At 46.7% G+C, this 24,619-nt stretch overlaps 1 protein-coding gene across 2 annotated transcripts in view; it reads right to left on the reverse strand.

Moving 5' to 3' along the window:
* The window catches only part of SNX32 (sorting nexin 32), a 288,534-nt gene that overhangs the window by 212,589 nt on the left and 51,326 nt on the right, over positions 1-24,619 (reverse strand). For both annotated transcript variants that reach the window (XM_085625843.1, XM_085625844.1), the window contains exon 2: positions 22,715-22,819. In XM_085625843.1, the coding sequence (XP_085481969.1) occupies positions 22,715-22,819 (105 nt within the window). The remainder of the gene's footprint in view (positions 1-22,714; positions 22,820-24,619) is intronic.

Genomic DNA, 24,619 nt, shown 5'->3' on the forward strand with positions numbered 1-24,619 from the left:
ACACCCTGCCACCCTTGATTGAGCTCCCCCCATTACCGATTCGGAATTTAACGATTCGGTAATGGTAACTGGCTTCCCATTGATTCCTATGGGCCTCCTGGCCCATAGGAATCACTGAGATACAGGTTACCATTACCGAATCGGTAAATACCGATTCTAAAATACCGACACTTACCGAATCGGTATTTTTTTACCTACATTACATTTACCGATTCATAAATACCGAATCGGTAAAATTCGGTATTTATGAAGTGGTAAATGTAATTTACCTACATAAGGCCCTTGATGCTTAATCTGCAGGAAATGGTGCTAGATTGTTTCGAACTCAAACAGATCAAAAGCTACTAAAAAGGAACACAATCGGTGCTGCACATTGGCAGATCCTTTGCAAAGGTTGGCCTGTCAGTTTTTAGTTGCTAAATGCTGCATTAATGTGTAAAACTTTTACTAACGAGAATTTTCAAATTAATGAACATTTATGTGTATCAAAATTAAAACATTTCAAAACAATACTGTCAAGGAATGTAACGCAATACCCCCACACACATTGCCTTTTCTTTTTCTATCAGTATGTGTACAACCTGCTGCAGAATTTCGTCCTCAGTTGTTGCATCCTCAACTGATGCATGATGTAGATTTTCCACAGCCTTGGTGGGCTGAAAATCTGGATTTTATTGGAGACGCAAAGGCTAATACTATGCAGAGAATTTATATGATTCCAGCGATTGGATGCTGGACAAGAATGTGTTCAGAAGTTTGAACAGATTGTGGGGTCCTTTTTAAGTAGATCTGTTTGTGAACAGACTCAATGCTCAGGTGGAGAGATATTACAGTTGGCCTCCAGATCTGGATGCGTCCGGGATAGATGCATTTCTGCAGGATTGGAAAGGTCTTCATACCTATTCTTTCCCTCCTTTTGCCATGATCAGCAGAGTGACAGGCATGAGTCCAGTTCGTGTTTTCGCTGAACCCGCAAAAAACGATCGGCTGTTTGAGGTCGAAGAAGTCGAAGAAGACGCGGCTCCCGCTCCCGCCTCTGTTCCCCCCGGCGGGCATTGTTCCAGCATTGTTTCAGCATTGTTTTCAGCCTCCGCTTTTGCCCCCCCGCTTTCATTAGCGGTCGGCGGGGGGTGGCTGTGGCGAATTGCGGTGGCAGCAGTGCGCGGTGGCCGTGGTGATTCCCGCAGTGACTCCCGCGATTCTCCTGTGGCTGGGGGCCGCGGTGGCAGTCAGACCACCCCTTCTCTTCGCCCTTCACCCTCAGACCCCAGTTGCAGCTGCAGGCGGAGCTGTGAGCAGGGCGTAGGTGGAGGTTAGGGGAGCTGCAGACGAGCTGCTCGGGCCGAGAGTCAAGTCGAGACCCGGCTGAGAATCGAAGACATTGAGACTTTAGCTGCCTTGTTGTTCACCGGCTGCACGGGACACCACAAACTACTATCCGGAGGAACCCCTGGAGGGACGAGGGTCCCAGGGCCAAACTTCTTACCCCACACTGCTACTTTGACTCTGGGGCTCTACCTTTTACAGTGGATTTGCTGGGCTTTCTCCGTTTACACGGCTATTTCGCCGACATCTCCTTCCTGCTGCCCTTCCGTCCCCCGCCGCCGCAACAACCATCAGCGGCCGCAGAGCGGGGACAAGACTACATCCCCCACGATCCTCAGCGGCTGGAGAGCCGCCGATACAGTTTTGAGGCCAGGAGGCGTATAAAGGGCCATCGTGACCCCCGCGTCGCGGGCTAAGCCCGGGCAAAGGGCGGGCCGTCTACGGCCGGAAAAGGCTGGGCTGGGCCCCCCCTCTGACATCTGTGACCTGGTCACCCTAAGTAAGTGACCCCTTAAAAGTACGTGTTTGTTCCTACATTCTGTTTTGTCCCAGACCCTTCGTTCAAGCCTGTCATCTATTGCCTACAATGGATAAAACACCTTCGGTAAAAAAGTCCACCAATGGAACATTGGATCACTTTGTTATCAGGACAATACCGGATCCAGATCGGGAGGACTCTCTAGCAGCGCGGCGAGCTGACAGACGCCGCTCGATTGAGCATATTAAGAACATGCGTATGTCTCCTCAACCAAGCACATCAGCCCATGACGGTTCCCTCGTAATTTCAACAACATGTGATCGTTCTAGCAGTGAAAGCACTCCATTGCTTTTACGGGACAGATCTAATCTGATAACTTCTATCACCGATCACATTGTTGACTCTATTAACGAACTAAGTGTAATTATTTCTACCTCTCCCTGTGTCCTTGTTTCACCCGCTAAGTCCAGGGTGTCTACCCCATCACCTGTGGTAGTGTTACCCCAAAAAAAGATTCATTCTCGGAAACTTAAGCCTGATCCTCCCCAAGGTCCCCCGCCAACAAAAAGAAGGAGAAAGTTAGGAGGTAGAACTTCTAAGGGTAAATCGGGTAGGCATATCCAAAATCCAAAGCAAAATATCGATCCTGTTGACATCCCAGCTTTATCTACCCCGCAATTGCACATGCCATCTCCCCTGTCTATCTCTCAATCCATTCCAACTAAGGATACCCCCACCATTAATATAACTAGGTCTATCGAGCAAATAGTGCGATCCCTTATTCTCCCAGTAATAGAGAGATTGAACACCATTACTCTCCAGTTGGGGTCCTTAGGAGAGCTAGTCAGAGAGAATTTAGTAGCAAAGAAGACTTACCCTAATAGTGCTCCATCATCTCTTCCCCCGGTAACGGTATTACCGAGCCCCCCTCCTGCTATCCTGGAAAAAGGTTTATTACCTTCTTTGATATCTGTTCCATCAAAGCTTCCTTCTGCCCCCGTGGGAAAAAGTTGTGCCACAAATAAAGATCGACCCCGCCCTCCTCAAAAGGGTGAGGTAAAAAACTTCAATACCTCCATCTCAAAATCGTCCCAGTTAAACACGTCATGTTCATTACGCCCATTTTCTGAATCCAGGGTAAATACACAGGTGGGTGGGAATTGTACAAATCTAAATCCGGCCCCTGTCCCAGGTAACCATCTAAAACCAGAGGCAAGGCGAGAGCATAGCACTAGGTTAGTTGACCTCCCCCCGGAAGTGGCTCCATATGTAGTCATTTTGACAGGTGTCCCGCCCTTAGAGGAAGGCAAGACGGAAGATTTTTACCAACTAAAAAATAAAGTCCTCTTCTGGCTTAGCCAAAATCGACCGCTTCCCCCGTACCTGAACGGCGCAATCATTCACGTCAGGCGTTTGCCCTGGCTGGGCTGTAGAACGAAAAACCTATTCGGTGACATTATTATTGTTAATTTTTCAGATCGAGGAACTGTAAGATATATTTTAGATGAATTTCAGGAAATTGGGTCAGGGGGCATCATGACACGCGATCTGCTATTCTTCTATCCAAGATCGGTTGTAGATTCCATACCTAATCTGGGACTTTTAACTAGCTACCCTAATGAGCGTTTTAGGTATAGCCGTAATAATGGTTTGTTTAACATGAATTCCTTTATTGGTCTCAACCCATTTTACGGTCATAAACCTTTTTTAGCTCCCTATAGGTTTGATTACCCATCAGGACTTGACATAAATGACTGACTGGTTCAATTCACGCAGTCCCCAGTCTGTCCGTCCCGTTCACTTCCTGAAAATGAAAACGAAGTACCTCAGCTCCACTCTGCTTGTAGGCCTATGGAGGTCCATCACTCCACATCCCAGTGTACACTGGATTTCCAATTAGACCTAGATTCCTCAAAGGTTTTGACAAAACCCTCTGGTGGAGTTACTTTAACTGTGGTGGGTTCGGTTAACTCCGCCCTCTCCCCCAAAACCAAATTTCCAGTCGATGATCTTCCTTCTGGGGGGGGTCCAGTTAACACCAACCTTGCTCTCAAATTTATTTTCTGGAACATTGCAGGACTACGCACTAAGGCAGACAATCCATCCTGGCTCTCCGTCATCAGGGAGCATAACATCGTTTGCCTGCAGGAAACCTGGCTGACAGCACCTATTCACCTGCAAGGTTACAAAACCTTTAACTCATTTGCTGAACCATCTACATGTGGGCGAGCGAAAGGTGGCCTGGTAATTTATCTCTCGAATGAACTTTTAACCACAGACATCAAAGTTATTAATACCAATCCCTATTCCCAGATTATTTTGATAACACTTGACAAAACACAGGTGTTTTATATAGTTAATTTTTATAATAATTTGACCCCCAAGGATATACTTCCAGTCCTGGAAAACATCTATCGACTCTTATTTGAAGAGCGTCTCAATCATTCTAATTGCAGTATTTCCATAGTCTGGGGTGGAGACTTTAATCTTAACCTCTGTAAGGGAGGTGATTCCAACATCTGTGGTATTGAGGATGACCTAGGTAACAATGTAACGCATTTCCCTCATACTAAACTAGGGAATTATCTGACCGAGATAATATTCAATTTAGATCTCGGATTTACTAACGATCTTGTTTCCCCCCCAGTCCCTTTTACTCCTACCTTCAATGGCAGGGGACTAACTAGTCTGATTGACTTTGTTCTGATTTCCCAAGCTTCCAAAGATCAGCTACATAGCGTTCGAACTGGGATCGACCCCAGCAGCGACCACTTCCCTAATATTCTCGCCATCGCTATCCCGGAAATGTTAGTACCACCCAGTAAGCAAACTCTCTTAATACAAGACACTTTAAGGGTAAATAAGATGAACGGGTATGCGATCAAATGGTGTAAAGTTGATGCCGAAAAGACTACTTCAGCAGTCTTGAGCCGCATACTCCCGCACATAGAAACGTGCTTAAATTTACAGTCGCTTCCCGGTCAGGTACTGGAAAGTTTCTCTCTCATTACATCTGAAATTAAGAGAGAGCTGTTCCGTAAAACGACGGGCACAAATCAAACAAAAAAGGGTTGGTTTAATTCTGCAACAAGGCGCTCACATCAACTATTGAAGAAAGCTCTTACTAAAACTGTCAGGGATAGCGAGGAAGTGAGAAGATTGAGAAAATGTTATAAGCAAGCACTAAAATCCTGCAAGGTTGATATCAAGAAGGAATTATGGGCCAAGCTGCATCAGAGTAGCTCTCTTAAGGATTCGGCCACTTTCTGGAAAATAGTAAGAACTCCCTTTTTGACTGATCAACAAGAGACCCCAAGGATCGAGGTAGCAGTGGGTGAGGCAGCATGGGTTGACCATTTCTCAAGGATCTTTGGTCTCTCGGATGATTCTATGCCAGAGCCCCCCCCAGATAGTGCAGGGATACGGCTTACCCAAAACTACAGTAGGTCTCCTCCCACCCCTAATTCTAACCTTCATTTTGGCCACGATGAGGTACTTATGGCGTTGCAGGCCTCTAAATGTGGCAAAGCCCCAGGTCCTGATGGGGTCCCTGTGGACCTATTCAAAAACAACTTAGAACTATGGTCCCCAATTCTCACCAGGGTCTTCGAAGCAGCCACTAAAATCGGCCCACCAGAGTCCTGGACAACTTCTATTCTTCTTCCTATCTTTAAGAAGGGCGACCGTAATAGTCCTGCCTGTTACCGACCCATTTCCCTCTTGGATTCTACCGGCAAGGTGATGGGTCGGCTGCTTCTTAAAAGACTCCAGGATTGGGCTGAAAGCAATCAAGTGGTTTCCGACCTACAGTACGGCTTTCGAGAGGGACTTGGGACAGTGGAGCAGGCACTAAACCTTTCCCTACTGATAGGTAAATACGTTGGGGCTAAAAAGGGGAGGTTTCATTTAGCATACGTCGACTTATCGGCGGCATTCGATTGCGTTTCCCATAGTAAGTTATGGAAACTCCTTTTGGCTATGGGGATAGATCCTCTTCTGGTGAATTTTATTCGGAATCTCTATTCAGGGGCCTCAGCTAAAGTACGGTACGGTCTGGGGGGGGAAGTCACAGCATCATTTCCAGTACTTAAGGGTGTCAGACAGGGATGCGTTTTGGCCCCCTTTCTTTTTAATCTATATACAAACGGTTTAGAAGCTGCGATGTTGGCAGGAAGCCAGGACTTACCAGCGATTGGTCACCGTTCGATACCCGCGTTGCTTTACGCGGATGACGCGGTGATCATGGCCAGGACCCCACGCCAACTCCAACTTCTCCTCGATAGATATTGTGACTTCATGGCAGCCCTCGACTTCAAAGTAAACATAAAGAAAACGTTTGCCATGCACATGGGGAAACGCCTTAGACATTCCGGCTGTATCCAGATAAACAATACCATCCTGGAGACTGTTACTGCATACGCCTACTTAGGTATTCTGATAGACAATACCTCTAGTTGGGGTCCCACCCTCCAGGCCAGAAAGTTGGGGCTCCTCAGGACTACAACAGCTTTGGTCACATTCGCACAAAAACTAGGCCAGCGCCCTTCCCGGGAGTTGATTCAGATTTATGGGGCCAAGTGCCGTCCAGTGGCAATGTATGGGGCAGGGGTCTGGGGTTACATCGACACGGAACCTATCCAAAAAATAGAAAATGCTTTCTTGCGGTACCTTTTGGCCGCCCCCAAAAGTTCACCAATTTACGGTTGCCACATGGAGTTGGGGGAAGATTACATTTCGGATCTTATTGCAATCCAACCAATTCTTTTATGGCATCGTCTTTGGGTTACTCCAGAATGCAAACTGACTCGGCAGCTCATCTCTGACTGTCTCACCTTAGAAGGTTGGAAAAATATCTCGTGGCTGCTGTATGTTTATAAATTTCTGAAAGATGTAAACCTGGAATCTCTTTTCATACTTCCTGAGTCTTCAGCGGACATTTCACGCAAAAATCTGAAAACCGCGTGCTTATCTCATCTACGTGAGCTGCGCCTAACATCAGAGATCTCAAAGCCCACAAATCTCCATCTTGCCGCTGTACAAGTCTCATTAGGAATTCAGCCATATTTACTAACCAGTGCCACCCATTATGAAAAATATCTTTTAACACGATTCCGGTTTAACACTTTCTATCGGTTGATTACCTTCCCGAAGACAAAAGATTGGTCCAGAAAATTAATTTCGTGTCCCTGTGATGGCCAATCTGAACAATCATTATTGCATGTAGTCCTATTTTGTAGTTATTATGATTTTCCACGTCATAAGTGGATTTTACCTTTACTAAAAGTCATAGGCTTACGCCAGTGTCGTCCGGCCCTTCTTGCATTACAACGTTTGGACACTGAGCATAGCATCTTTTTAATATCCAGTTTTCTAAAAGCTTGCGTTAAATATCGTGAAAACTATGACCTTTCTTAATTCGCCAGATTGTAATGAATTAAAAGTAATTATGTGTTATATACCTGTTGTATTTACAATCAATGCATATTAACTTTTTCATGATTTACTTGAACATTTTTAATCTCAAAACTTTGTTTTTAATTCTTGTATACTTTTATGGTTACAAATTTTGTATCCGAATAAAGTTTTAATTGATTGAATTGACAGGCATGATTCACAGATGGAGGGAGGTGGTGGTGGTGATCGCTCCCTTTTGGAGCTCTCAAGTGTAGTACCCAATAATGTTGGAGATGAGTGTGGATTTTCCGGTGTTGTTACCATTTTTTCCGGACATTTTGGGCCATATGTAGGTAGCCCAATACTGGTCGGTAACGGCCGATTTTCGGTAAATATACCGTTACCGACCGGTATTTAGGCTTTTGAGATGTAGGGGGATCATTTCTGTATTCGGTAATTTACCGAATCGGTAAAATTACAGAATCGGTAATTTTACCGATTCGGTAAATACCGAATACAGAAATGAGATGTAGGGGGAGTGTGTGGTGGGTGTGGGGATTCGTTATTTACCACCAACTGAAAGTTGGTGGTAAATGACGAATGTCTCTGTTAATGCATTATTTGGCCCTTAGATGTGTGCTATGTGGCAGACACACATGCCCTCAGGGCATGTATGTGTGCCACATGTGCACACATGCAGGAATCAGGGGTGCAACAGGGTGTCAATGTGACACCCTGCCACCCTTGATTGAGCTCCCCCCATTACCGATTCGGTATTTACCGATTCGGTAATGGCAACTGGCTTCCCATTGATTCCTATGGGCCTCCTGGCCCATAGGAATCAATGAGATACAGGTTACCATTACCGAATCGGTAAATACCGATTCTAAAATACCGACACTTACCGAATCGGTATTTTTCTACCTACATTACATTTACCGATTCATAAATACCGAATCGGTAAAATTCGGTATTTAAGAATCTGTAAATGTAATTTACCTACATAAGGCCCTTTATGAGGACCTATATCCACCAGTGTCAATGGAATTCTCATGACTTCACCCTCGGTGTAACAGATGACTTTACAAGTGACATAAATGATCTCCAAAGGAACATATTCCCTTTGTGTTAACATTATGAATGACAGGATCAGTGGGGGCGTGGTCAAGTAACATGGCAGACAGGACTTGAGCTTCTGGGCTCCCAGTCAGTTTGCTACTAAATCCGGCATAATCCTCCTGCACACTACATGGAGCACCAGGAAAATGTGCTTCAGGACCAACAGTTGCTTCAAGGAGTGAGTTTGAAGCCAAATCAGGTCCCACTGAGCCATCCGGAACACAACTGAATTGTACAGGCCTGGTGTGATGGAGAGGAGGCGTACCTGTGCCCTGCCCATTTTGGGCAGCCCGCTTGACTACTGTGAGGTACCCCATTTCCTGAGACAGCCCTACGACAGAGATCCTGTGGCCTCGACTGTTGTCAGTATGGTGGAACGAGAGTGCAGAGCCCTGCTGGCCGATCAACTTGGGTGGGGCCGATTGGCTCAGGCTAGGTGCTGACTGAGGAGCATAAGGCTGGCCGATCGAATGCACCGTTGCCGGTGTCCCCAGCCGGTGCTGCAGAAAAGTCCCTTGGAGGGTGTTCGGCTAGGTGCACCCGCCTGCAGGTAGAGATTGGACCTGTCAGGGTGTGGTGGGGGCGAGAAGCCTGCCGGAGTTGCCGCTGGGACCTCACTGTGGAGAACCCTGGGCGGCCGGAGTGGGCCTGAACAGACGGTTGCGACCGGGCCTTGGAGCACACAACTTGCTTCCTTCCTAACAGCTGAATGCGGAGGACCCCCAACAAGGAAGGAGGGTCTCCTGAGACCACTATCGTAGCAAGGGCACCAAAAGCCTTGATAATCCTGCCTTTGGCCCCCAACTCCTATATCGAGCCTCAAAGCCATAAGACACACAGAAGTCAGTGGGGAGTGCTAACTGTTGGTGACACACTCCGGGGGGCACGAGAGGTGAAGAGACTGTTCCCTTATGTGTGCTGCCAGGACTGTGAGACACAGCAGCCCTATCCTCAGACTGAGCATTCCATGGGTGATTATGACTGGGGCCGGGCCTTAGTGACCTGTGATGGGGCGGCAAACCCTAGTGCAGAGGGTCAGCGGAGAGTAAGTGGAGACCACCAAGAGCAGTGTGGAGGTTACCCTGGAAATGCTAAATAAAGAACCATTCTGCCGTGCCGACTTACACCCCCCCCCATCATATCAGATTGGTGCGGTGCATGGTCTGTGTGATTGAGGTTGGACTGTGAAGGGCCTCAGTGTGCCTGGGGGGGCCTGATGACACGGGGGTGATTGGAGGGGGTGCCAGAGCCACTGTAGAGAGCTGACTAATGGAGGATATACGCAGCTGGCACATAAATAACAACTCCTGTATAATAATACGGATTGGTGAGCCTGCATGTTACTCTGATAAGCAACTCCCCTGAGAGAACACCTATAGCACAAGAATCACGCTCGCCCGCCTTGGTGTAGTGCATTATGGTAAAAGATAAGGCAGCCCGCGCTGCATCCCCCAACACCATTACCCAATACACAACACAACACCCCACTCAGAGAATCATGATACAATCAGATCTCAATGATGAAGGAAAGGTGGATGACCATGCGAAGCCCTCTCGTGCAGACCTAATGGCAGCTATACAAGGCTCCAAAACAGCACTAGAGCATCAAATACAGATAGTGTTGATAGATGTCAATTTCTTACGGGACGATTTATGGAAAGTGGTGGACAAAGTAACAACAGCGGAGGGCAGGGAGAGGTGATCACCCTCAAGCAGCAAATGGCCCACATGGCTACAATCACGAAAGCCCTGGAGGGGCGGGCGGAAGACGCGAATGGCAGGTCCATACGCAATATCTGTGTCCTGGGGTTCCCTCAATGGGTGGAGAAATGATCAGCTGAAAAGTTCCTAGAGAGCTGGATCTGTGCTGAACTTTGCCCTCAGAGTCTATGTGAATTCTTTGTTGTGGAGAGAGCACATAGGGCTCTCGTGCCGCTGCCGCCACCGGGGGCACCACCAAGGACAATCATTGCCAAAATCCTGAACTATCGAGACAGGTACTGTATACTGCGTGCAGCTCATCAGCAACCTGCCCTTACTTATGGTAATGCAAAGATCACCATATATCCTGACTATGCCAAACAGACACAGGACCTCAGCAAATCCTTTCTTGGGGTAAAGGAGAAGCTGCGGGCCCTCCAACTCTAGTATATGCTCCTGTACCCTGCTAAACTGAAAGAACTGGCACAGGGCAAGGCACATTTCTTTGAAACACCAGAGGAGGTGGGGGAATGGCTGGAGATACAGGAAGACGCACTTCCACTGCACATGCCATGTAGTCAGAGGGAGATATGAGACACCCGCACCAGACCGATGTCACAGTGCCATAGTTTGCTCGTTGATGGTCCCAAAGCCGTCCCACTTGGGGAGCAAAGGGTCACAGTCAGTGAAGACGTCACTATGCAACTCGGCAAAGTGGAGAAGCGGGACAATGAGCAGATCGAGGACCCCCCAAGGGCCCTGGCTACGGAAGCCACTGTGACACTGAGCTCTACTCCCAACTTTTTTGCCGAACACATTGGAAGCCCGAAAATTGGGAGGTGCTGATATATGAGTATTTGTGAACTCTGCTTAGTACTGAAGGGTTGAACCGGAGTACCTCTGTTTGGTGGGGAGACAGTATACGACTAAGGGGAGTTATGGTAATGTGTGGCTGACGGATATGTGCCTAGTTTATGAGGTCTCAGGGTATGACTGGGGTAAATACCTTATAGGGTTCATACTTGTTCATAGCACTATATAGCTATGCAGGTATAAGAGACTTAATTAGGCTAAGCAAAATAGTGTTACTGACTGGGTAGATGGTTGTTGTAGGGAGTTTATTGGTTCTTGTTGGACCAATTGGGAAGTTGTGTACGCCCTGGCACAATCTCGAGGTGAGCATTAATAGTCTTTCAGTTGTACTATATATGTCCATGGGTGGGGGAAGGGAGAGTTATGCTTAAGAGTTCTATGTTTATGTTATGTAATTTGCAGCAGGCAGACGATATGTGCGGGGAAGGGAGGGCCGGGTGACCATTGATGAGCACTCAGAAACAGGATGGGGACGTATCAAAAAGTCCTGACCTGTAATGCCAGGGTGCTGGGTACATACACCAAGAGATATGGGTTGCTTACATTTTTAAAGCGACAAAGTATCTAAAGCATGCTCACTAGAAATTAATCTGGATGACAATGGCGCTGTCCACCTGGCCAGAAAGTGGCAAGGTCATGAGTACCATTCCTACTATTCAGCTTACGTTAGGGTCATGTTGATTTGGGTCCCCTTCTCTCTTACGTATCTGGAAGCCGACGTGGGTGGCCGCTTTGTTTTACTTAAGGGTAGGCTAGATGGTCTGGACTTAACTATTCTAAATACATACACACTGAATATAGATGACGTCTGGAGCCTAGGCCACCCTACGCAACAGGTATACACTTGCCACTTGACTACGCACAACATGCGCAGTAGACTGGATAGGATACTCATGGCAAGATTTCCTAGGATGGAAGACATTGTGGTGACACACATGGCACGTTTCTTGTCTGATCATACTCCGGTCAGTTGTATTGTGAGATGAGGTCAGCGAGAGCAGGAAGCTCGGTCCTGGAGGATGTCTGCTGACATCCTGGAGGATCCAGCTGGGAGGGAGGCACTATTGTGTGCATTGTCATTATACATGACGCTCAATGGAGGATCCACAACTAGCAGGGCCACGGAGCGGGAGGCATTGAAAGCAGTGATGAGGGGTATATACATGGGGTTGGCATGCAGTGTCTGCAGACAGCTTCAACGAGGGCTCTGTGAGGTCGGTACGAGGTTAGGTATAGTGGATGTGTTTCAGCAACTGTCACGTCACAGGCAACCAGCTCCTTGAACACAATACATTATGTCTGAATGTGATTGTAGTAAAGACTCATTTACTGTTCCATTTCATTCATTCAGCCTTTGTTCCTTCTTTCTTACCTTTCTCATTGGTTGCCTTACTGTTTATTCCTCTATTTTTTGGTTGTGAACCACATGGAATGTTTGTGGTCTCAATGGTATTTTTGGTTGTTAGAGAGCCACGTGCTAGAATAGCGTCCTCACGTAACTGAGCGCATTGGTTCAGAAGGCAGGGACTATTTAGAGACAGCACTTCGTGACTTCTACTCTTGGTTTTGTTTCCGGTTCATGTATTTGGAAGGATTTTCTGCCACCAGTTCGCCCCGGCTGGTTGCCATGTCTTCACGCCCGAAGGCAATTTGGTCTTAGATGGCTGTTTACTTTGTTCCAGGGGGCTTGTCCTGTTGCATGGAGTGTGATCTTGTGAATTTAACGAACAGATCTAGGGTGTTGACCCATTTGCAGAACTCTTGGCACTCTCTCTCATTCCCTTTCCAGAAAATCAGGATATCATCAATGTATCGTTTCCAGGAAATAATGTTGTTCTGGTAGGTATTCGAAGAAGTAAATATACGTTGTGTTTCAAATTATGCCATAAACAGACAGGCCAGACTTGGAGAAAATGTGCTGCCCATCGAAGTGCTTTATATTTGATGATATCGTCGTTTTGTATACTTGAAAAAATTGTTTTTCAAGGCAATTGTGGCACATTCCATGATGAAGTTCACTGGCATGTTAGTTGGCATGTTCGTTGTCAAGGTTGTAGATCTCAGGAAGGTGTCTATCACCTCAATAGTTGTGTCCTGAGGGAAGTTTGTTTAAAGAGCTTTCACATCAAGTGTCATCAGGATGATAATTTCTTCTGGGTGGGTCTTTGTCTTGTAGGTAGGTTGTCATATGGTCATCGTGGTGTAAGTGCCCTGGTTTCTTTGAGCACTGCTTTCTCAAACGTAAAAATTTCACTTGGTGTCATTGTGACAGTCAGGGGAATCTTGATGGTGTCCGTAGTCCTGTGTCCTGGCGATCCAGAGTTTCTTTGTTTTGGAAGAACGAGCATAGTCTGATTTTTCAGAAGAAGTGATGAAGTTCTCCAGTCAAAAAAAAGAATGACCAGTATCTACTATGTGCCATTACTGAGATGACCAAACTTGCATACTATTTGCTCCTTTCATAACGTTGCATTTACCCTGTTCCGGAATTTGCCCCACACCATACACCTCCCTTGGTGTTAAATTAAATTTTTGGAGCTTTAATCATCTCGGTACCTCTCTAGTCACTGCGGACTAATATGCCAGGATTCATTTTTCCTTTTTCCTTATAACTTTACTAGTCAGATAGAAGATTAGTAAATGATACACCTTGACAAGATGGCCGTCAGTCATGCGCGGTCCTTTTTGCCCCGACATCCGTCGATATAAACAACACGCCCCCCCCACACTCATCCTTGACCTGGGCGAGCAGAGAGACCGGATAGGTTCACCGCTGAGGGAACGCTGACAAAAACGTGAGTTGAATTTCCACCTCTAACCTCATAAGGACCTAGAGTCCGTATTCCTACTCTGACACCCTCTACTAACTAGGTCGTAACTGATACAATAATATCAGACTTCTAATATATTTCCCCAATTTAACTCTCCGTAACCCGCAAAGAGCGCACGTCGTCTGTGCCGACCGTTAGGGAATAGCTCTCCGACAAACCCGTAAGGCTATACAGCCTGGGCCTAGGGAGCACTATTGCATGCCGAACACATTACCACATGTACATATCATGTTATAAAAAAATGCAACACTGACCATATAAGACATCAATATGGCAATAAATTAACAATATATTAAAAAATATGTCCGCATTGATCCTTAAATGACAACTTACGTTCTCTTACCATTTCCATGTTGTTTTATGCTTGATTTTATGCTTTTATATACGCGTGGCAGATTTAATGATGCTAGGGACTTACCCATGGCACACATATGAGTCTACCACAAGGGGCTTTACTCTGGTATATAAGGATACCTATTCCAGAGAAAAAATGAATTTATCTCATTGTTACCATTCTTTATGTGTTTTCGTTCGTCCTTTTTCCTCTCTTTCAGGTTGGACATGCATTTTTTCATTGCACAACTAACAGGTACCACCCACTTATGGGCGACCAAACATGTTATACTTCTTAGTGGGGTAGGCAATTTAGCCCTGCTCTTGGTCCTAAGGAAGCACCACGGATCAGTTTGACCATTAGCGCGAAACATGTTGACGTGCATTTTCACTTCATTTGCTACTTGGGCACATCAATTGACTTCAAAAGTCACACTAATGTTTTTAAACTTGACAGGGCCACTTGAATAAAAGCCTGATTCTGACTACCCCTAGTATTTTTTAGCTCACCTTCCCCACATTGCACTGTTCACCCCACTTTAGGACACCCTCGCACCCATCATACGGCAACTGAAATAAAAAGATCTCTGCCAAAGTGACCCTGTGGGGGACCTGTAGGTCATTGCAGCACCGGCCCGACAAGGAGCATCCTCCAGATGATGAAGCATGGCACCCCTTGGGGTATAAATACTTACAGCTGGCTCTAGTGTTGGGCTGTCATAGGGTGGCCTTCACTTGGATGGGTCAGCGCGTTCCCACAGTATTGTATTGTATTTTAATTGCATTTTTATAGCGCATACTACCCCTGACGAGGCATCAAAGCGCTTTTTAGGTCTCGGGACCATCCGGTCGGCAGACCGGAAGTCCGGAGATTTAATGACTTGGGAGAAGAGGGGCTTGAACCCGCCCCTCTTCTGCCCTGTTCTCCATTGGCTGGCCTCGTAAATGCTGGCCAGCCATTGGAGAAGAGGTCCCGTCACTCCAATCATGCCCCGTCCTTTTCGGATCGGGGGGCGTGTTTTTTGCGAAAAGTCTCAAGGAGGAGACAACAGCAAAACACGCCCCCGAATCCGAAAAGGACGCTGCGTTGCCGCGCTGCTGCAGAACGCTTCGAGTAATTTCGCAAGCCAAAAGAATGGTGCAGAATGCAGTTTTTCTCTGGTTAGTACCAGTGATATCAGTCCCACTTTAGAAGTCATAAAGCATTATTTTCCCTCCAAAAAGCATATTTATTCCTAGCAGTGCAATTTACTGACAGCACGCGTGAAAGATGTCAACCCCAATGCAACATGTAAAGCATGTATACATGTCTTTGTCAGGCAGACTTGTTTCCAGTCGACTCGCAATCCCGTGTATGATGAAAAGATAGTCAGGGAGGGGTGTGGAAAGGGGGAGCAAAGTCATAACATTCCGCTGGTTTAAGCAGAGTAGGCTGGAGTTTATTTGAGGGTTTAGTGTACTTGTGATCAAACCCGTAGGGGGCGAAACACGAGCACTTTGCAGCTTGATTGCAAACGGGCCTAAATGGTCCCTATGTGACCCGGCTGAGAGGGAGAGGGAGAGGGGCGGGGGCCCAGGGCGCGGGCGCGGATTCTCCCGATGGCATCATTTTACATTTCAGATCTGGGCAGGTTCTACTTAAAACTACAGATTGAATGGTAAGAGTGACGAACGAACGACGTGCGCCATTTTAAAGTGTGTACAGTGTGTCACACTTCACTCAGTAGACAGGCGCTGTACGTTATAAGAGGAGACTCTATGGAGAGCACAGGAGCGGGGAAGCACGACGCACTGGGCGCTGACGGCGCCTAATAACGGGATCAGATGCAGGAACACGGCGGCCTCCAAGGAGCCCGCTTGTGCTCCTGCGCACAGTGCTTGTGACAAAAGAAGGCCCCTTTCAAAGTGTTTGTTTGGACTCTCTAATGCGGTCTGTGTGTCAATCGCTGCTGATCCTGCTGCTTGTGGGGGAAGCTTGCTCAACTGCAGTTGACAAAGCTTACCACCTGCTGCTTATGCTTATGCCACATGCTGAGGAAGCTTGCCCTACTGCTGCCTGTACTATCTGCAGCGAATTCTTTCTCTACCGCTGCTCACGCTTCGTGGAAGAGACGTCCCCAACTGATGTCCATGTGTGTGAGGAAGCAGGGCCACTGACATCCATGAGAGATGTGTGTGGAGGAAGCTGCCTGTCCTAATCCTGTGCATACTGTGTGTGAAGGAAGCTGCTTGTCCTACTCCTTTTCATACTGTGTGTGGAGGAAGCTGCCTGTCTTAATCCAGTGCATACTGTGTGTGAATTTGAAGGAAGCTGCCTGTCCTACTCCTGTGCATACTGTGTGTGAACTTGAAGGAAGATGCCTGCCCTAATCCTGCGCATACTGTGTGTGAAGGAAGCTGCCTGTCCTACTCCTGTGCATACTGTGTGTGGAGGAAGCTGCCTGTCCTACTCCTGTGCATACTGTGTGTGGAGGAAGCTGCCTGTCCTACTCCTGTGCATACTGTGTGTGAATTTGAAGGAAGCTGCCTGTCCTACTCCTGTGCATACTGTGTGTGGAGGAAGCTGCCTGTCCTACTCCTGTGCATACTGTGCGTGGAGGAAGCTGCCTGTCCTACTCCTGTGCATACTGTGTGTGCAGGAAGCTGCCTGTCCTAACCTACTCCTGTGCATACTGTGTGTGGAGGAAGCTGCCTGTCCTACTCCTGTGCATACTGTGTGTGGAGGTAGCTGCCTGTCCTACTCCTGTGCATACTGTGTGTGGAGGAAGCTGCCTGTCCTAATCTCATGCATACTGTGTGTGAATTTGAAGGAAGCTGCCTGTCCTACTCCTGTGCATACTGTGTGTGAACTTGAAGGAAGATGCCTGTCCTAATCCTGTGCATACTGTGTGTGAAGGAAGCTGCTTGTCCTACTCCTGTTCATACTGTGTGTGGAGGAATCTGCCTGTCCTACTCCTGTGCATACTGTAGTAACAACGCCGCGTTTATCGTCCAGTGTCCGCCTTTGAAAAGGCGCTTGCGGTAAAATGCGTGTGCGGGCTTACGTGCAAGCCCTATCTTCCCCAACACCCCCCTTCCCCCAGAACTCTACCCCCACTGCTGGCATTGGCAGGCTGCCAGGGGACATACTGCGGGGCCCCACAATTTGTCACCATGGGCTACAGCTCGGGAATGTGGTCCCAACTTATAAAACCAGAATATACAGGACTCCCAGTGGCAGGGCTCAGGGTGTGCGGAAAAAACGGCGGGGAGGGGTAAGGGGGTTTCCGAGGGGTGAGGGGCGTGGTCATAGCTCAACAGGCGGCCGGCTGCACATTATCATACCAGCGGAACAGCCATGAGGGCAGAGGAGCCCACAATCCGGAATCCCTATTAACACAATATTAGAATGCATGACATCTGTAATCACAGACTGTCTCTAATTGCCTCATTGGGTGAGAGCCATTCGCCTGACCACCGAGCCTGGCCCGTTTTTTCCTTCTCTGACGTTAGAGCAGCATGACTCCTGGCCCTTCTCCGACGTCAGAGCAGCATGACTCCTGGCCCGGATGTCACGGTCTGGGGCAAAGGGTCCTCTACTAACCGTGGACCCCACAGACACAAGGGAGGCAGGGAGGACGAGTGTCGCTCCCGCACCCCCGACCGACCCCTGTCTCTCCTGTCAGCAGCCGGTCTGGGTAACCCCCTGGGTTGCAGCTTGTCATCGACCAACACAGCTGCTCCAGCTGTGTTGGTCGATGACGAGGGGTTGTTAGTGAAGCTGTCAGCGTGGCCCAGCTCCCCCACCGCCAGCCCCCCCCCCACCCTCACACAGGAGAGCGCAGCTCTGGGGGAGAGCAATGTACATCTTAAATCAGTAGTTGTCACTAACAGTTTTTTTTTTTTTACCAGTGGGGTTCATGGACAATAATGACGCGCAAGGATTTGGCTTCTCGACAGCACCACTTACCTCTACTGTAATGAGAGGTAAAATACCACCGAGAGTAACAACTTGCTACAGTTTAGTTATGACGTCCAATGACTGCAGCGAGTGCGTTACGTGGGATGAACACTGTTTTGCGCCGGGCACAAGTCATACAAATAATAAGTGGGGGGACTGACCTAGTTTGGCAGCATGCAAGTGACATCACGGCGCACGAAGCCACGGCGCGTGACATCTCGGCGCTTGACATCACACAAGCCATCACAGGAATTGACTTCATAGAAAGTGGCATCACAAGCCACGACTTTACAGGAAGTGGCACCCCAAGAAGTGACATCAGATCTAAAGCCCTCACATATATGTTTAGCAGGTCTATCAAGTGTACGTTTGAGCGCATTGCGAGGATAATACCACAGTGAGCTATGGAAGATGGTATGTGACTTCCACACCTTGCAACCCCCCAGTTTTATGCAACACATCCTGTACATTCCTTTACAAACATATCATTTTTGAACATGTAATAAATGTACGTGTAATATGCACGTGTTGATGTAAAGCGCTCTGACACCCTGCATTGGAATGAGTAGGGCTATACAAGTAAAATAGTCAATAGTAATAGTAAATTATTTCAACGCCTCCTCAGGGGAAGTAAACTCTATATAAATGCAATTTGCTTTGTGTGAATACTGGGAAAGACCAACACATCTGACAGCGCATGCATATCTCCTAAACAGGGACTGAACAAAGTGAAAAGCTGCCTCTCTTAAGTATGTGTGAAGTGCCAAGAAGGTGTGAGCCTTTGTTTCCCCTCTACTTCATTTGCATCAGGTGTGAGGCTCCTGACTGCTCCCAGCCAAGAGACTAGAACACAAGCATTTACAATGCAATGGTCTCGGCATTGGTAAAGTTAGAGCTATTGGCATTGCTCATGACATTTTTTTGTTTATGTTTTTGTTTTTAAAACATTTAAAGAAACGGCATTGTCATGAGCAATGCCAATAGCTCTAACTTTAATAATGCCGAGACCGTTGCATTGTAAATGCTTGTTCTTCAAGAAGCACGCTACTCCGGGACCCATAAAGATCAGTGGTGAATTAGTATAGTGAAGTAATTTGAGTGGTGGAAATATTAATCCGTTATTTGGATTGAGAAGGATAGTGGAGGGATAGAAGAGAGAAAAATGGTTTGCATCTATATAGCGCTTGCTACCCGTGATGGGGTGTTGAAGCGCTTTTTCTGCGTGTAGCACACTACTTTGGAACCCATAAAGGATTAGTGGTGAATTAGTATAATGAAAATATGAAAGTAATTTGAGTGGTGGATATGTTAGTCAGATTATTTGGATTGGGAAGCATAGTGGATGGATAGAGAAGGGAAAACAGGTTTGCATTTATATAGTGCTTGATACTCCTGATGGGGGGGTTGAAGTGTTTTTTTCGGTGAGTAGCACGCTACTTCGGCACCCGTAAGGGATTAGTGGTGAATTATTATAGTGAAAAATATGAAAGTAATTTGAGTGGGCAATATGTTAGTCAGATTATTTGGATTGAGAAGGATAGTGGAGGGATAGAATAAGGAGAAAAGGTTTGCATTTATATATTGCTTGCTACCCCTGATGGGGGTTTGAAGTGTTATTTTCGTAGAGTAGCACGCTACTCTGGAACCCATGCGGTGCTAGTGGTTAATTAGTATAGTGAAATATGAAATTAATTTGAGTGGTGGAGAACATGTTAGTCTGTTGTTTGGATTGAAAATGATAGTGAAAGGATAGAAGGGAAGGAGTAAAAAAAAACTTTGGGGGGACTCATAGCAGTAGGAGGAGGCTTGGGATGAGTAAAAGGGAGATGGAGGGGGATGAGTAAAAGGGAGGTGGAGGGGGAGGAGTCAGCAACCATTACAAATAAGCAGTAGAAGACAGGCACCAAGATGTTCTAGAATGGTCTCTGGCTGAGGAGGCGCACATGAAATTAAATAGGAGGGATGACAAACTGGTCGATGATCTTAGAGAGTGGAGAGAGATAAGCAATGCTATATTGAACGCAAGGGTGAAAACTGACTCCACAGATTGTACAGAGTTAGATGTGAGCGCGATGGAAGATGACGGTGTGAGTGAGGTGTCGCCCCCCACAAGAGGAAGATGAAATTCATAACATTCTGGGTAGTTGTGAATGTGTGTTATGAGGCCCCCTACAATTAGAATGCTGGTAAAATCTTTTATCTTAAGAAGATGTTGCAACATGTACTCGGCGTATACTCCGATATGTCGTAACAGTACTGCTGCTGATTGGTTATTGAAACTGCCAAAAATAAAGGTTTTGAAAAAAAACATTATGAATGACACAACTATGGATACGGTATGGTTTTTTGTTTGCATGTATGTGTGTCGTAATTTAAAGGTATTGCGTGAAGTCCTTTTATATACTGTCTTAAATAAAGTGAGGTCATAAACATTGAATTTGTCCATCTTATTAAGGTTCAATGTCAAGTTTTCCAACACCAGCAACATCCAAAGCCTGCCTGTCCATTCTTGGATTGTTGCAAAGGACGAGGACTTCAATCTAAATTCTAGGAGTTGTTTTCAGGCCAAGGGCATATTAGTAATGAGTCTCCAGTGTGTTTTTGGAATAATTTTAATTTCCACTGATCTAAGTGCAAGGATGTACAACACAGAATTTGGTTTGCAAAAAAGCAGGTGCATGAGCAATGGTTTGTCAATCCAGCCATACCTAGAGAATTTTAGGGTAGGTTCGGTTCTGATAACCATAACTTAAATGTATTTTAGTGAATTTCAGAATGTTTTTTCTAAACATACATTAAAGTGTTCTGACCCCAGCTAATCAAGCCTTTTTGAAAGATATACTACATCTCCTCGGTGGGTCGACCAGCCCCTTCAGCGGTACGCATCCAGTGTTGGCTCCAAGGCTGGCCGATGGCCAGGCCCTGTGACCAGCTCTCTGTGGGTGCCAAATCTCTACTGGGTGTGAAACCCTACAATTATGCACAACAAGCGTTGGCCGTTGGCCCTGATTACTTGCACTCTTTGCAGGCGGCCAAACCCTACTCTACACAGTGAGGATGGGCCGCATTGTCAAGCATACAGCCAGGCCCAGCACTCAACTCTAAGCGAGAAGCCAACCTGTGGTGCACGCTGCCTTCTGCAGCTCCTGCTTCTGTAGGGCCTCCCACTACCACTCTGCTGGAGAAGTGCACATTTTGTGCATGAATGATGATAGGAGGACATCAGGCCTTTCAGTCAGTCAAAAGGAAGATGTGGGGTCTAACACTGTTGGTGCTTGATGACATACATCCCTTGCCTAGTCTGAAGCCATGGGGTAACAATTGAGTGCCCCAGCTTGTGTTTGATCTTGGGCCCTCCTGGAGGCTGAGCCTGATACCTCACTCTTGTCGTGTGCATACCTCTGCTCTATAGGGTGCGTGGGAAGCAGCTAACAAGACCCTGAGGTGTAAGGATCAGTGGACAGCATCTCACCCAACCCCTCTTCCTCCAGACTGAGCCAATTAGTGGTTTCACAGATGTGCACAGCTGCCTCAGTCTGACAGAGCGGCCGAAGCAGACCCCGGCAGACGTGGGCTGCTCCAACCAGTATGGCCTCTCTGTGGCCGCACCTCCCTGTGGAAGGGCTTGCAGGGGGACGCAATGATGGACTGTCCTTGTATCTTTTTTTAAACAAGCTTTATTGGCATTTTCGTCATATACAACCTAACATTGTCTTTATACAGGACATTGCGTTGAGCATTATGGGAGATGGGTAGCTTTAATGGATGAATATGGAAGAGAAGAGATCATAATATCATAACAATAGTTTCCAATCATACAATGCTGTTATGACAGAATAAAACACAAAATCTTTGCCCCTGTGTGTCCTGCAGGGCTTAGGTAATTGTCTACGATGCATCTAGTATGGACTGTCCTTGTAGTCGCACAGGCATAGTGTGAAAAGGCCAGATAAATTACAAAGTATTATACAGGCTTGAGGGAAACACAGATAACAGGATACATTTAAGAAAATGCAAATTACACCAGAGGTTTGGGGAGAATTTCGCTGCATGGTTAAGTATGGAAAACACATAAGGTTGCCAAAAACGTATACAGTATATGAATGTATATTCCATCAGAATTCAGTTGGTAGACACTTGAAGGCTTTGAAACAAAGGGCCCTCTCAGACACACTGTGCCATCAAATAAAATGCTAATACTCCAGGAGAGTTCTCGCCCATACTTATGCCACCCAATCAAAATCATCCACATACGTCAGGAGGCCACAAAACTCTCTCGGTGGACATCATTGGCGTAGTACACATTGCTGACCTCAGTCATCCATCTATGTTGATTAGAGTACCCTAGTAGTAGAAAGAAGCTGGTGGGGTTCTGAAAGTAACCCCTAAGTCATGTGTAGTGCTCTGGAAAGAGCGTTTTAAGGGAGAAATGTATTGATAAACTCACAGTAATAGGTACAAAGTTATAGAAGTGAACACACATGCCAGTTCTTTCAAGCAAATGGAGAAGGAATGAACAGTCATTTCTGTGAATTTTACTGCAAAGGTGCGAGTGGAAGAACAGCAGGATTTGCCCCTATGGAGTCTTCTCACACTGAGGGATGACAGCATTGATAAGGCTTGCTTCACTTTTTCAAGTATAAACTTTAACTCTAGCACACACACCATTAATGCAAACCAAAATCCTGACACTACTCCACAAAAATGTAAAAAGCTCACCTTGGTCTGGACAGTGAACTTCACCTTGTCTCGCTCGCTGACGGCATCGGAGATTTCCACCTGAAGCGAAGAGTCATTGTGAAGGTCTACAGACACCGAGCGGAGCTGGAAGATTGACAAAAGGGAGAGTTTTAGCCACTGAAAGAGGTTAACATAGACCGCAAAGGAGGGAGGGATCTCCCTTTTTCCATTGGAGGAAATGTGCATGTCCTGAGGGTCAGGGTAAGTGCTGACTATTCACGGGTGTATACTTGACACATATGAACAATGCAACATTTGGGCATTAATGCAAGTCAAGCCAACCACTACTGAGGCCATATTATGGATGCGGCGCATTTTCCTGGATTGTACTGGGTTCACCTTTCAAAAAGTGTGCCTAGCGCAATCCAGGAAAATGGACCACATTATGGTGAATGACCTGCCCCCAGGAAAGCCGCAAACTCGCATTGCTCCCAAGGCAGCACATTAATGTGAAAAAGGTAGTGGCTGCTGTAAAGTCACTCCATGCCTGCACTTTTAGGGGATTAGGGATCCACCTGCAGGCATATGCAGTCAGTGACTGCTCCCGCCTGCAAGAGGATCTCTGGGGGGGTCCATGGGACCACCTTTCCATGCACCAGAGGGCTGCAATCAGGGGGCGCCTCGACAGTGCACCAGCTTTCAGGTGGGGCACTGTCAATGCACCTCCTGAGAGCTTCATTGCCTCTGCGCTCGTGTCTGTAATATGGCGGGGGCGCAGAGGCAAAGTGATTCCCACATGCAAATGAGTGAACGCCCTCTGAAGATAGCGTTGGCGTTTTAAGTGCGCCAGCGCTATCGGTATTACAGAAGGGGCCGCACAAGCGTCTGCAGCCCCTTCTGTAATACCAAAATGCCTCAGGGCGGGCAAAGCAGGAGCAAACGCCCTTTGCGCCCCCGGGGCACTTGTGTTATACAGCCACTGGTGCTTTAAGATGCTTGAAATTAAGCATGTGATTTACAGTGTTGACCAAACAAGTGCTGAATGCCAAGGGTACCTGAGCAGGTTCTTGGTTGGATGGCATGGTCCTCTAACTAGCCGAACGAGTCAAGCAATTGCTAGGCTGGTGGTTCCTGTGCAACATAAATAAGAGGGCTTATAATTGCTAGACAGAATATATTCCAGAAACCAAAACAAGTGGTTTATAGGAGGGGGGAAGTAAAGTGGTACTTAGAAGCCTCACAACTCCACATTTAGGGCATCCTGACCAATCCCCTTGATTTTAGCTCCTTGTCAGATCCATATTCCAGAAAGTTGCCAGCATACAGTTCCCCTCGAAGACCTTAGATACTCACCAACCCAGGAAAATCCATCTTGTAGAAGAACAAAATTCCAGCCCACCCAACTCAATCAACCGACATTAAGTAGAACAAGCATTTGCAATGCAATAGGTCTCGCATTATTAAAGTTTGAGCTATTGGCATTGCTAAATAATGCAACACCAATAGATTAAACGTTAATAATGCGTAACCTATCGCATAGCAAATGCTTGTTTGATAAGTAATCTGGTCCGTGGAGAAAGGTACATATGCATTTGGTGTCTTTAGGGGCGCGGGGATTCCAACAGTACTCATCTCTTGTGGAGATTTTGGGCTGAGGGATTTCCAGACATAACTCTGAAGGAAAGAGGACGCCTCTCGATGAATCAGCTGAACCATCTGGCAGCTGTCATCAGGGTATATTTAGGCATTTCTATGCTGATGGCAATTGTGCTGGGCTAGATTATATGTTGCCCTGTTAGAGATGTTGAGCCATAAGAACGGGACACATTCTTCCTTTCCTGACATCCGTTTGTAGCTGGATTGAAGTGCAACCCAGGTTTCTGTGGAAAATTCCAAAAACCTGCATCATCCATTGGATCATGAGTTATGACAAGCAGGTGCTGA

This window comes from Triturus cristatus, chromosome 9, assembly GCF_964204655.1.
Source record: "Triturus cristatus chromosome 9, aTriCri1.1, whole genome shotgun sequence".
In the NCBI taxonomy this organism is placed as follows: Eukaryota; Metazoa; Chordata; class Amphibia; order Caudata; family Salamandridae; genus Triturus; species Triturus cristatus.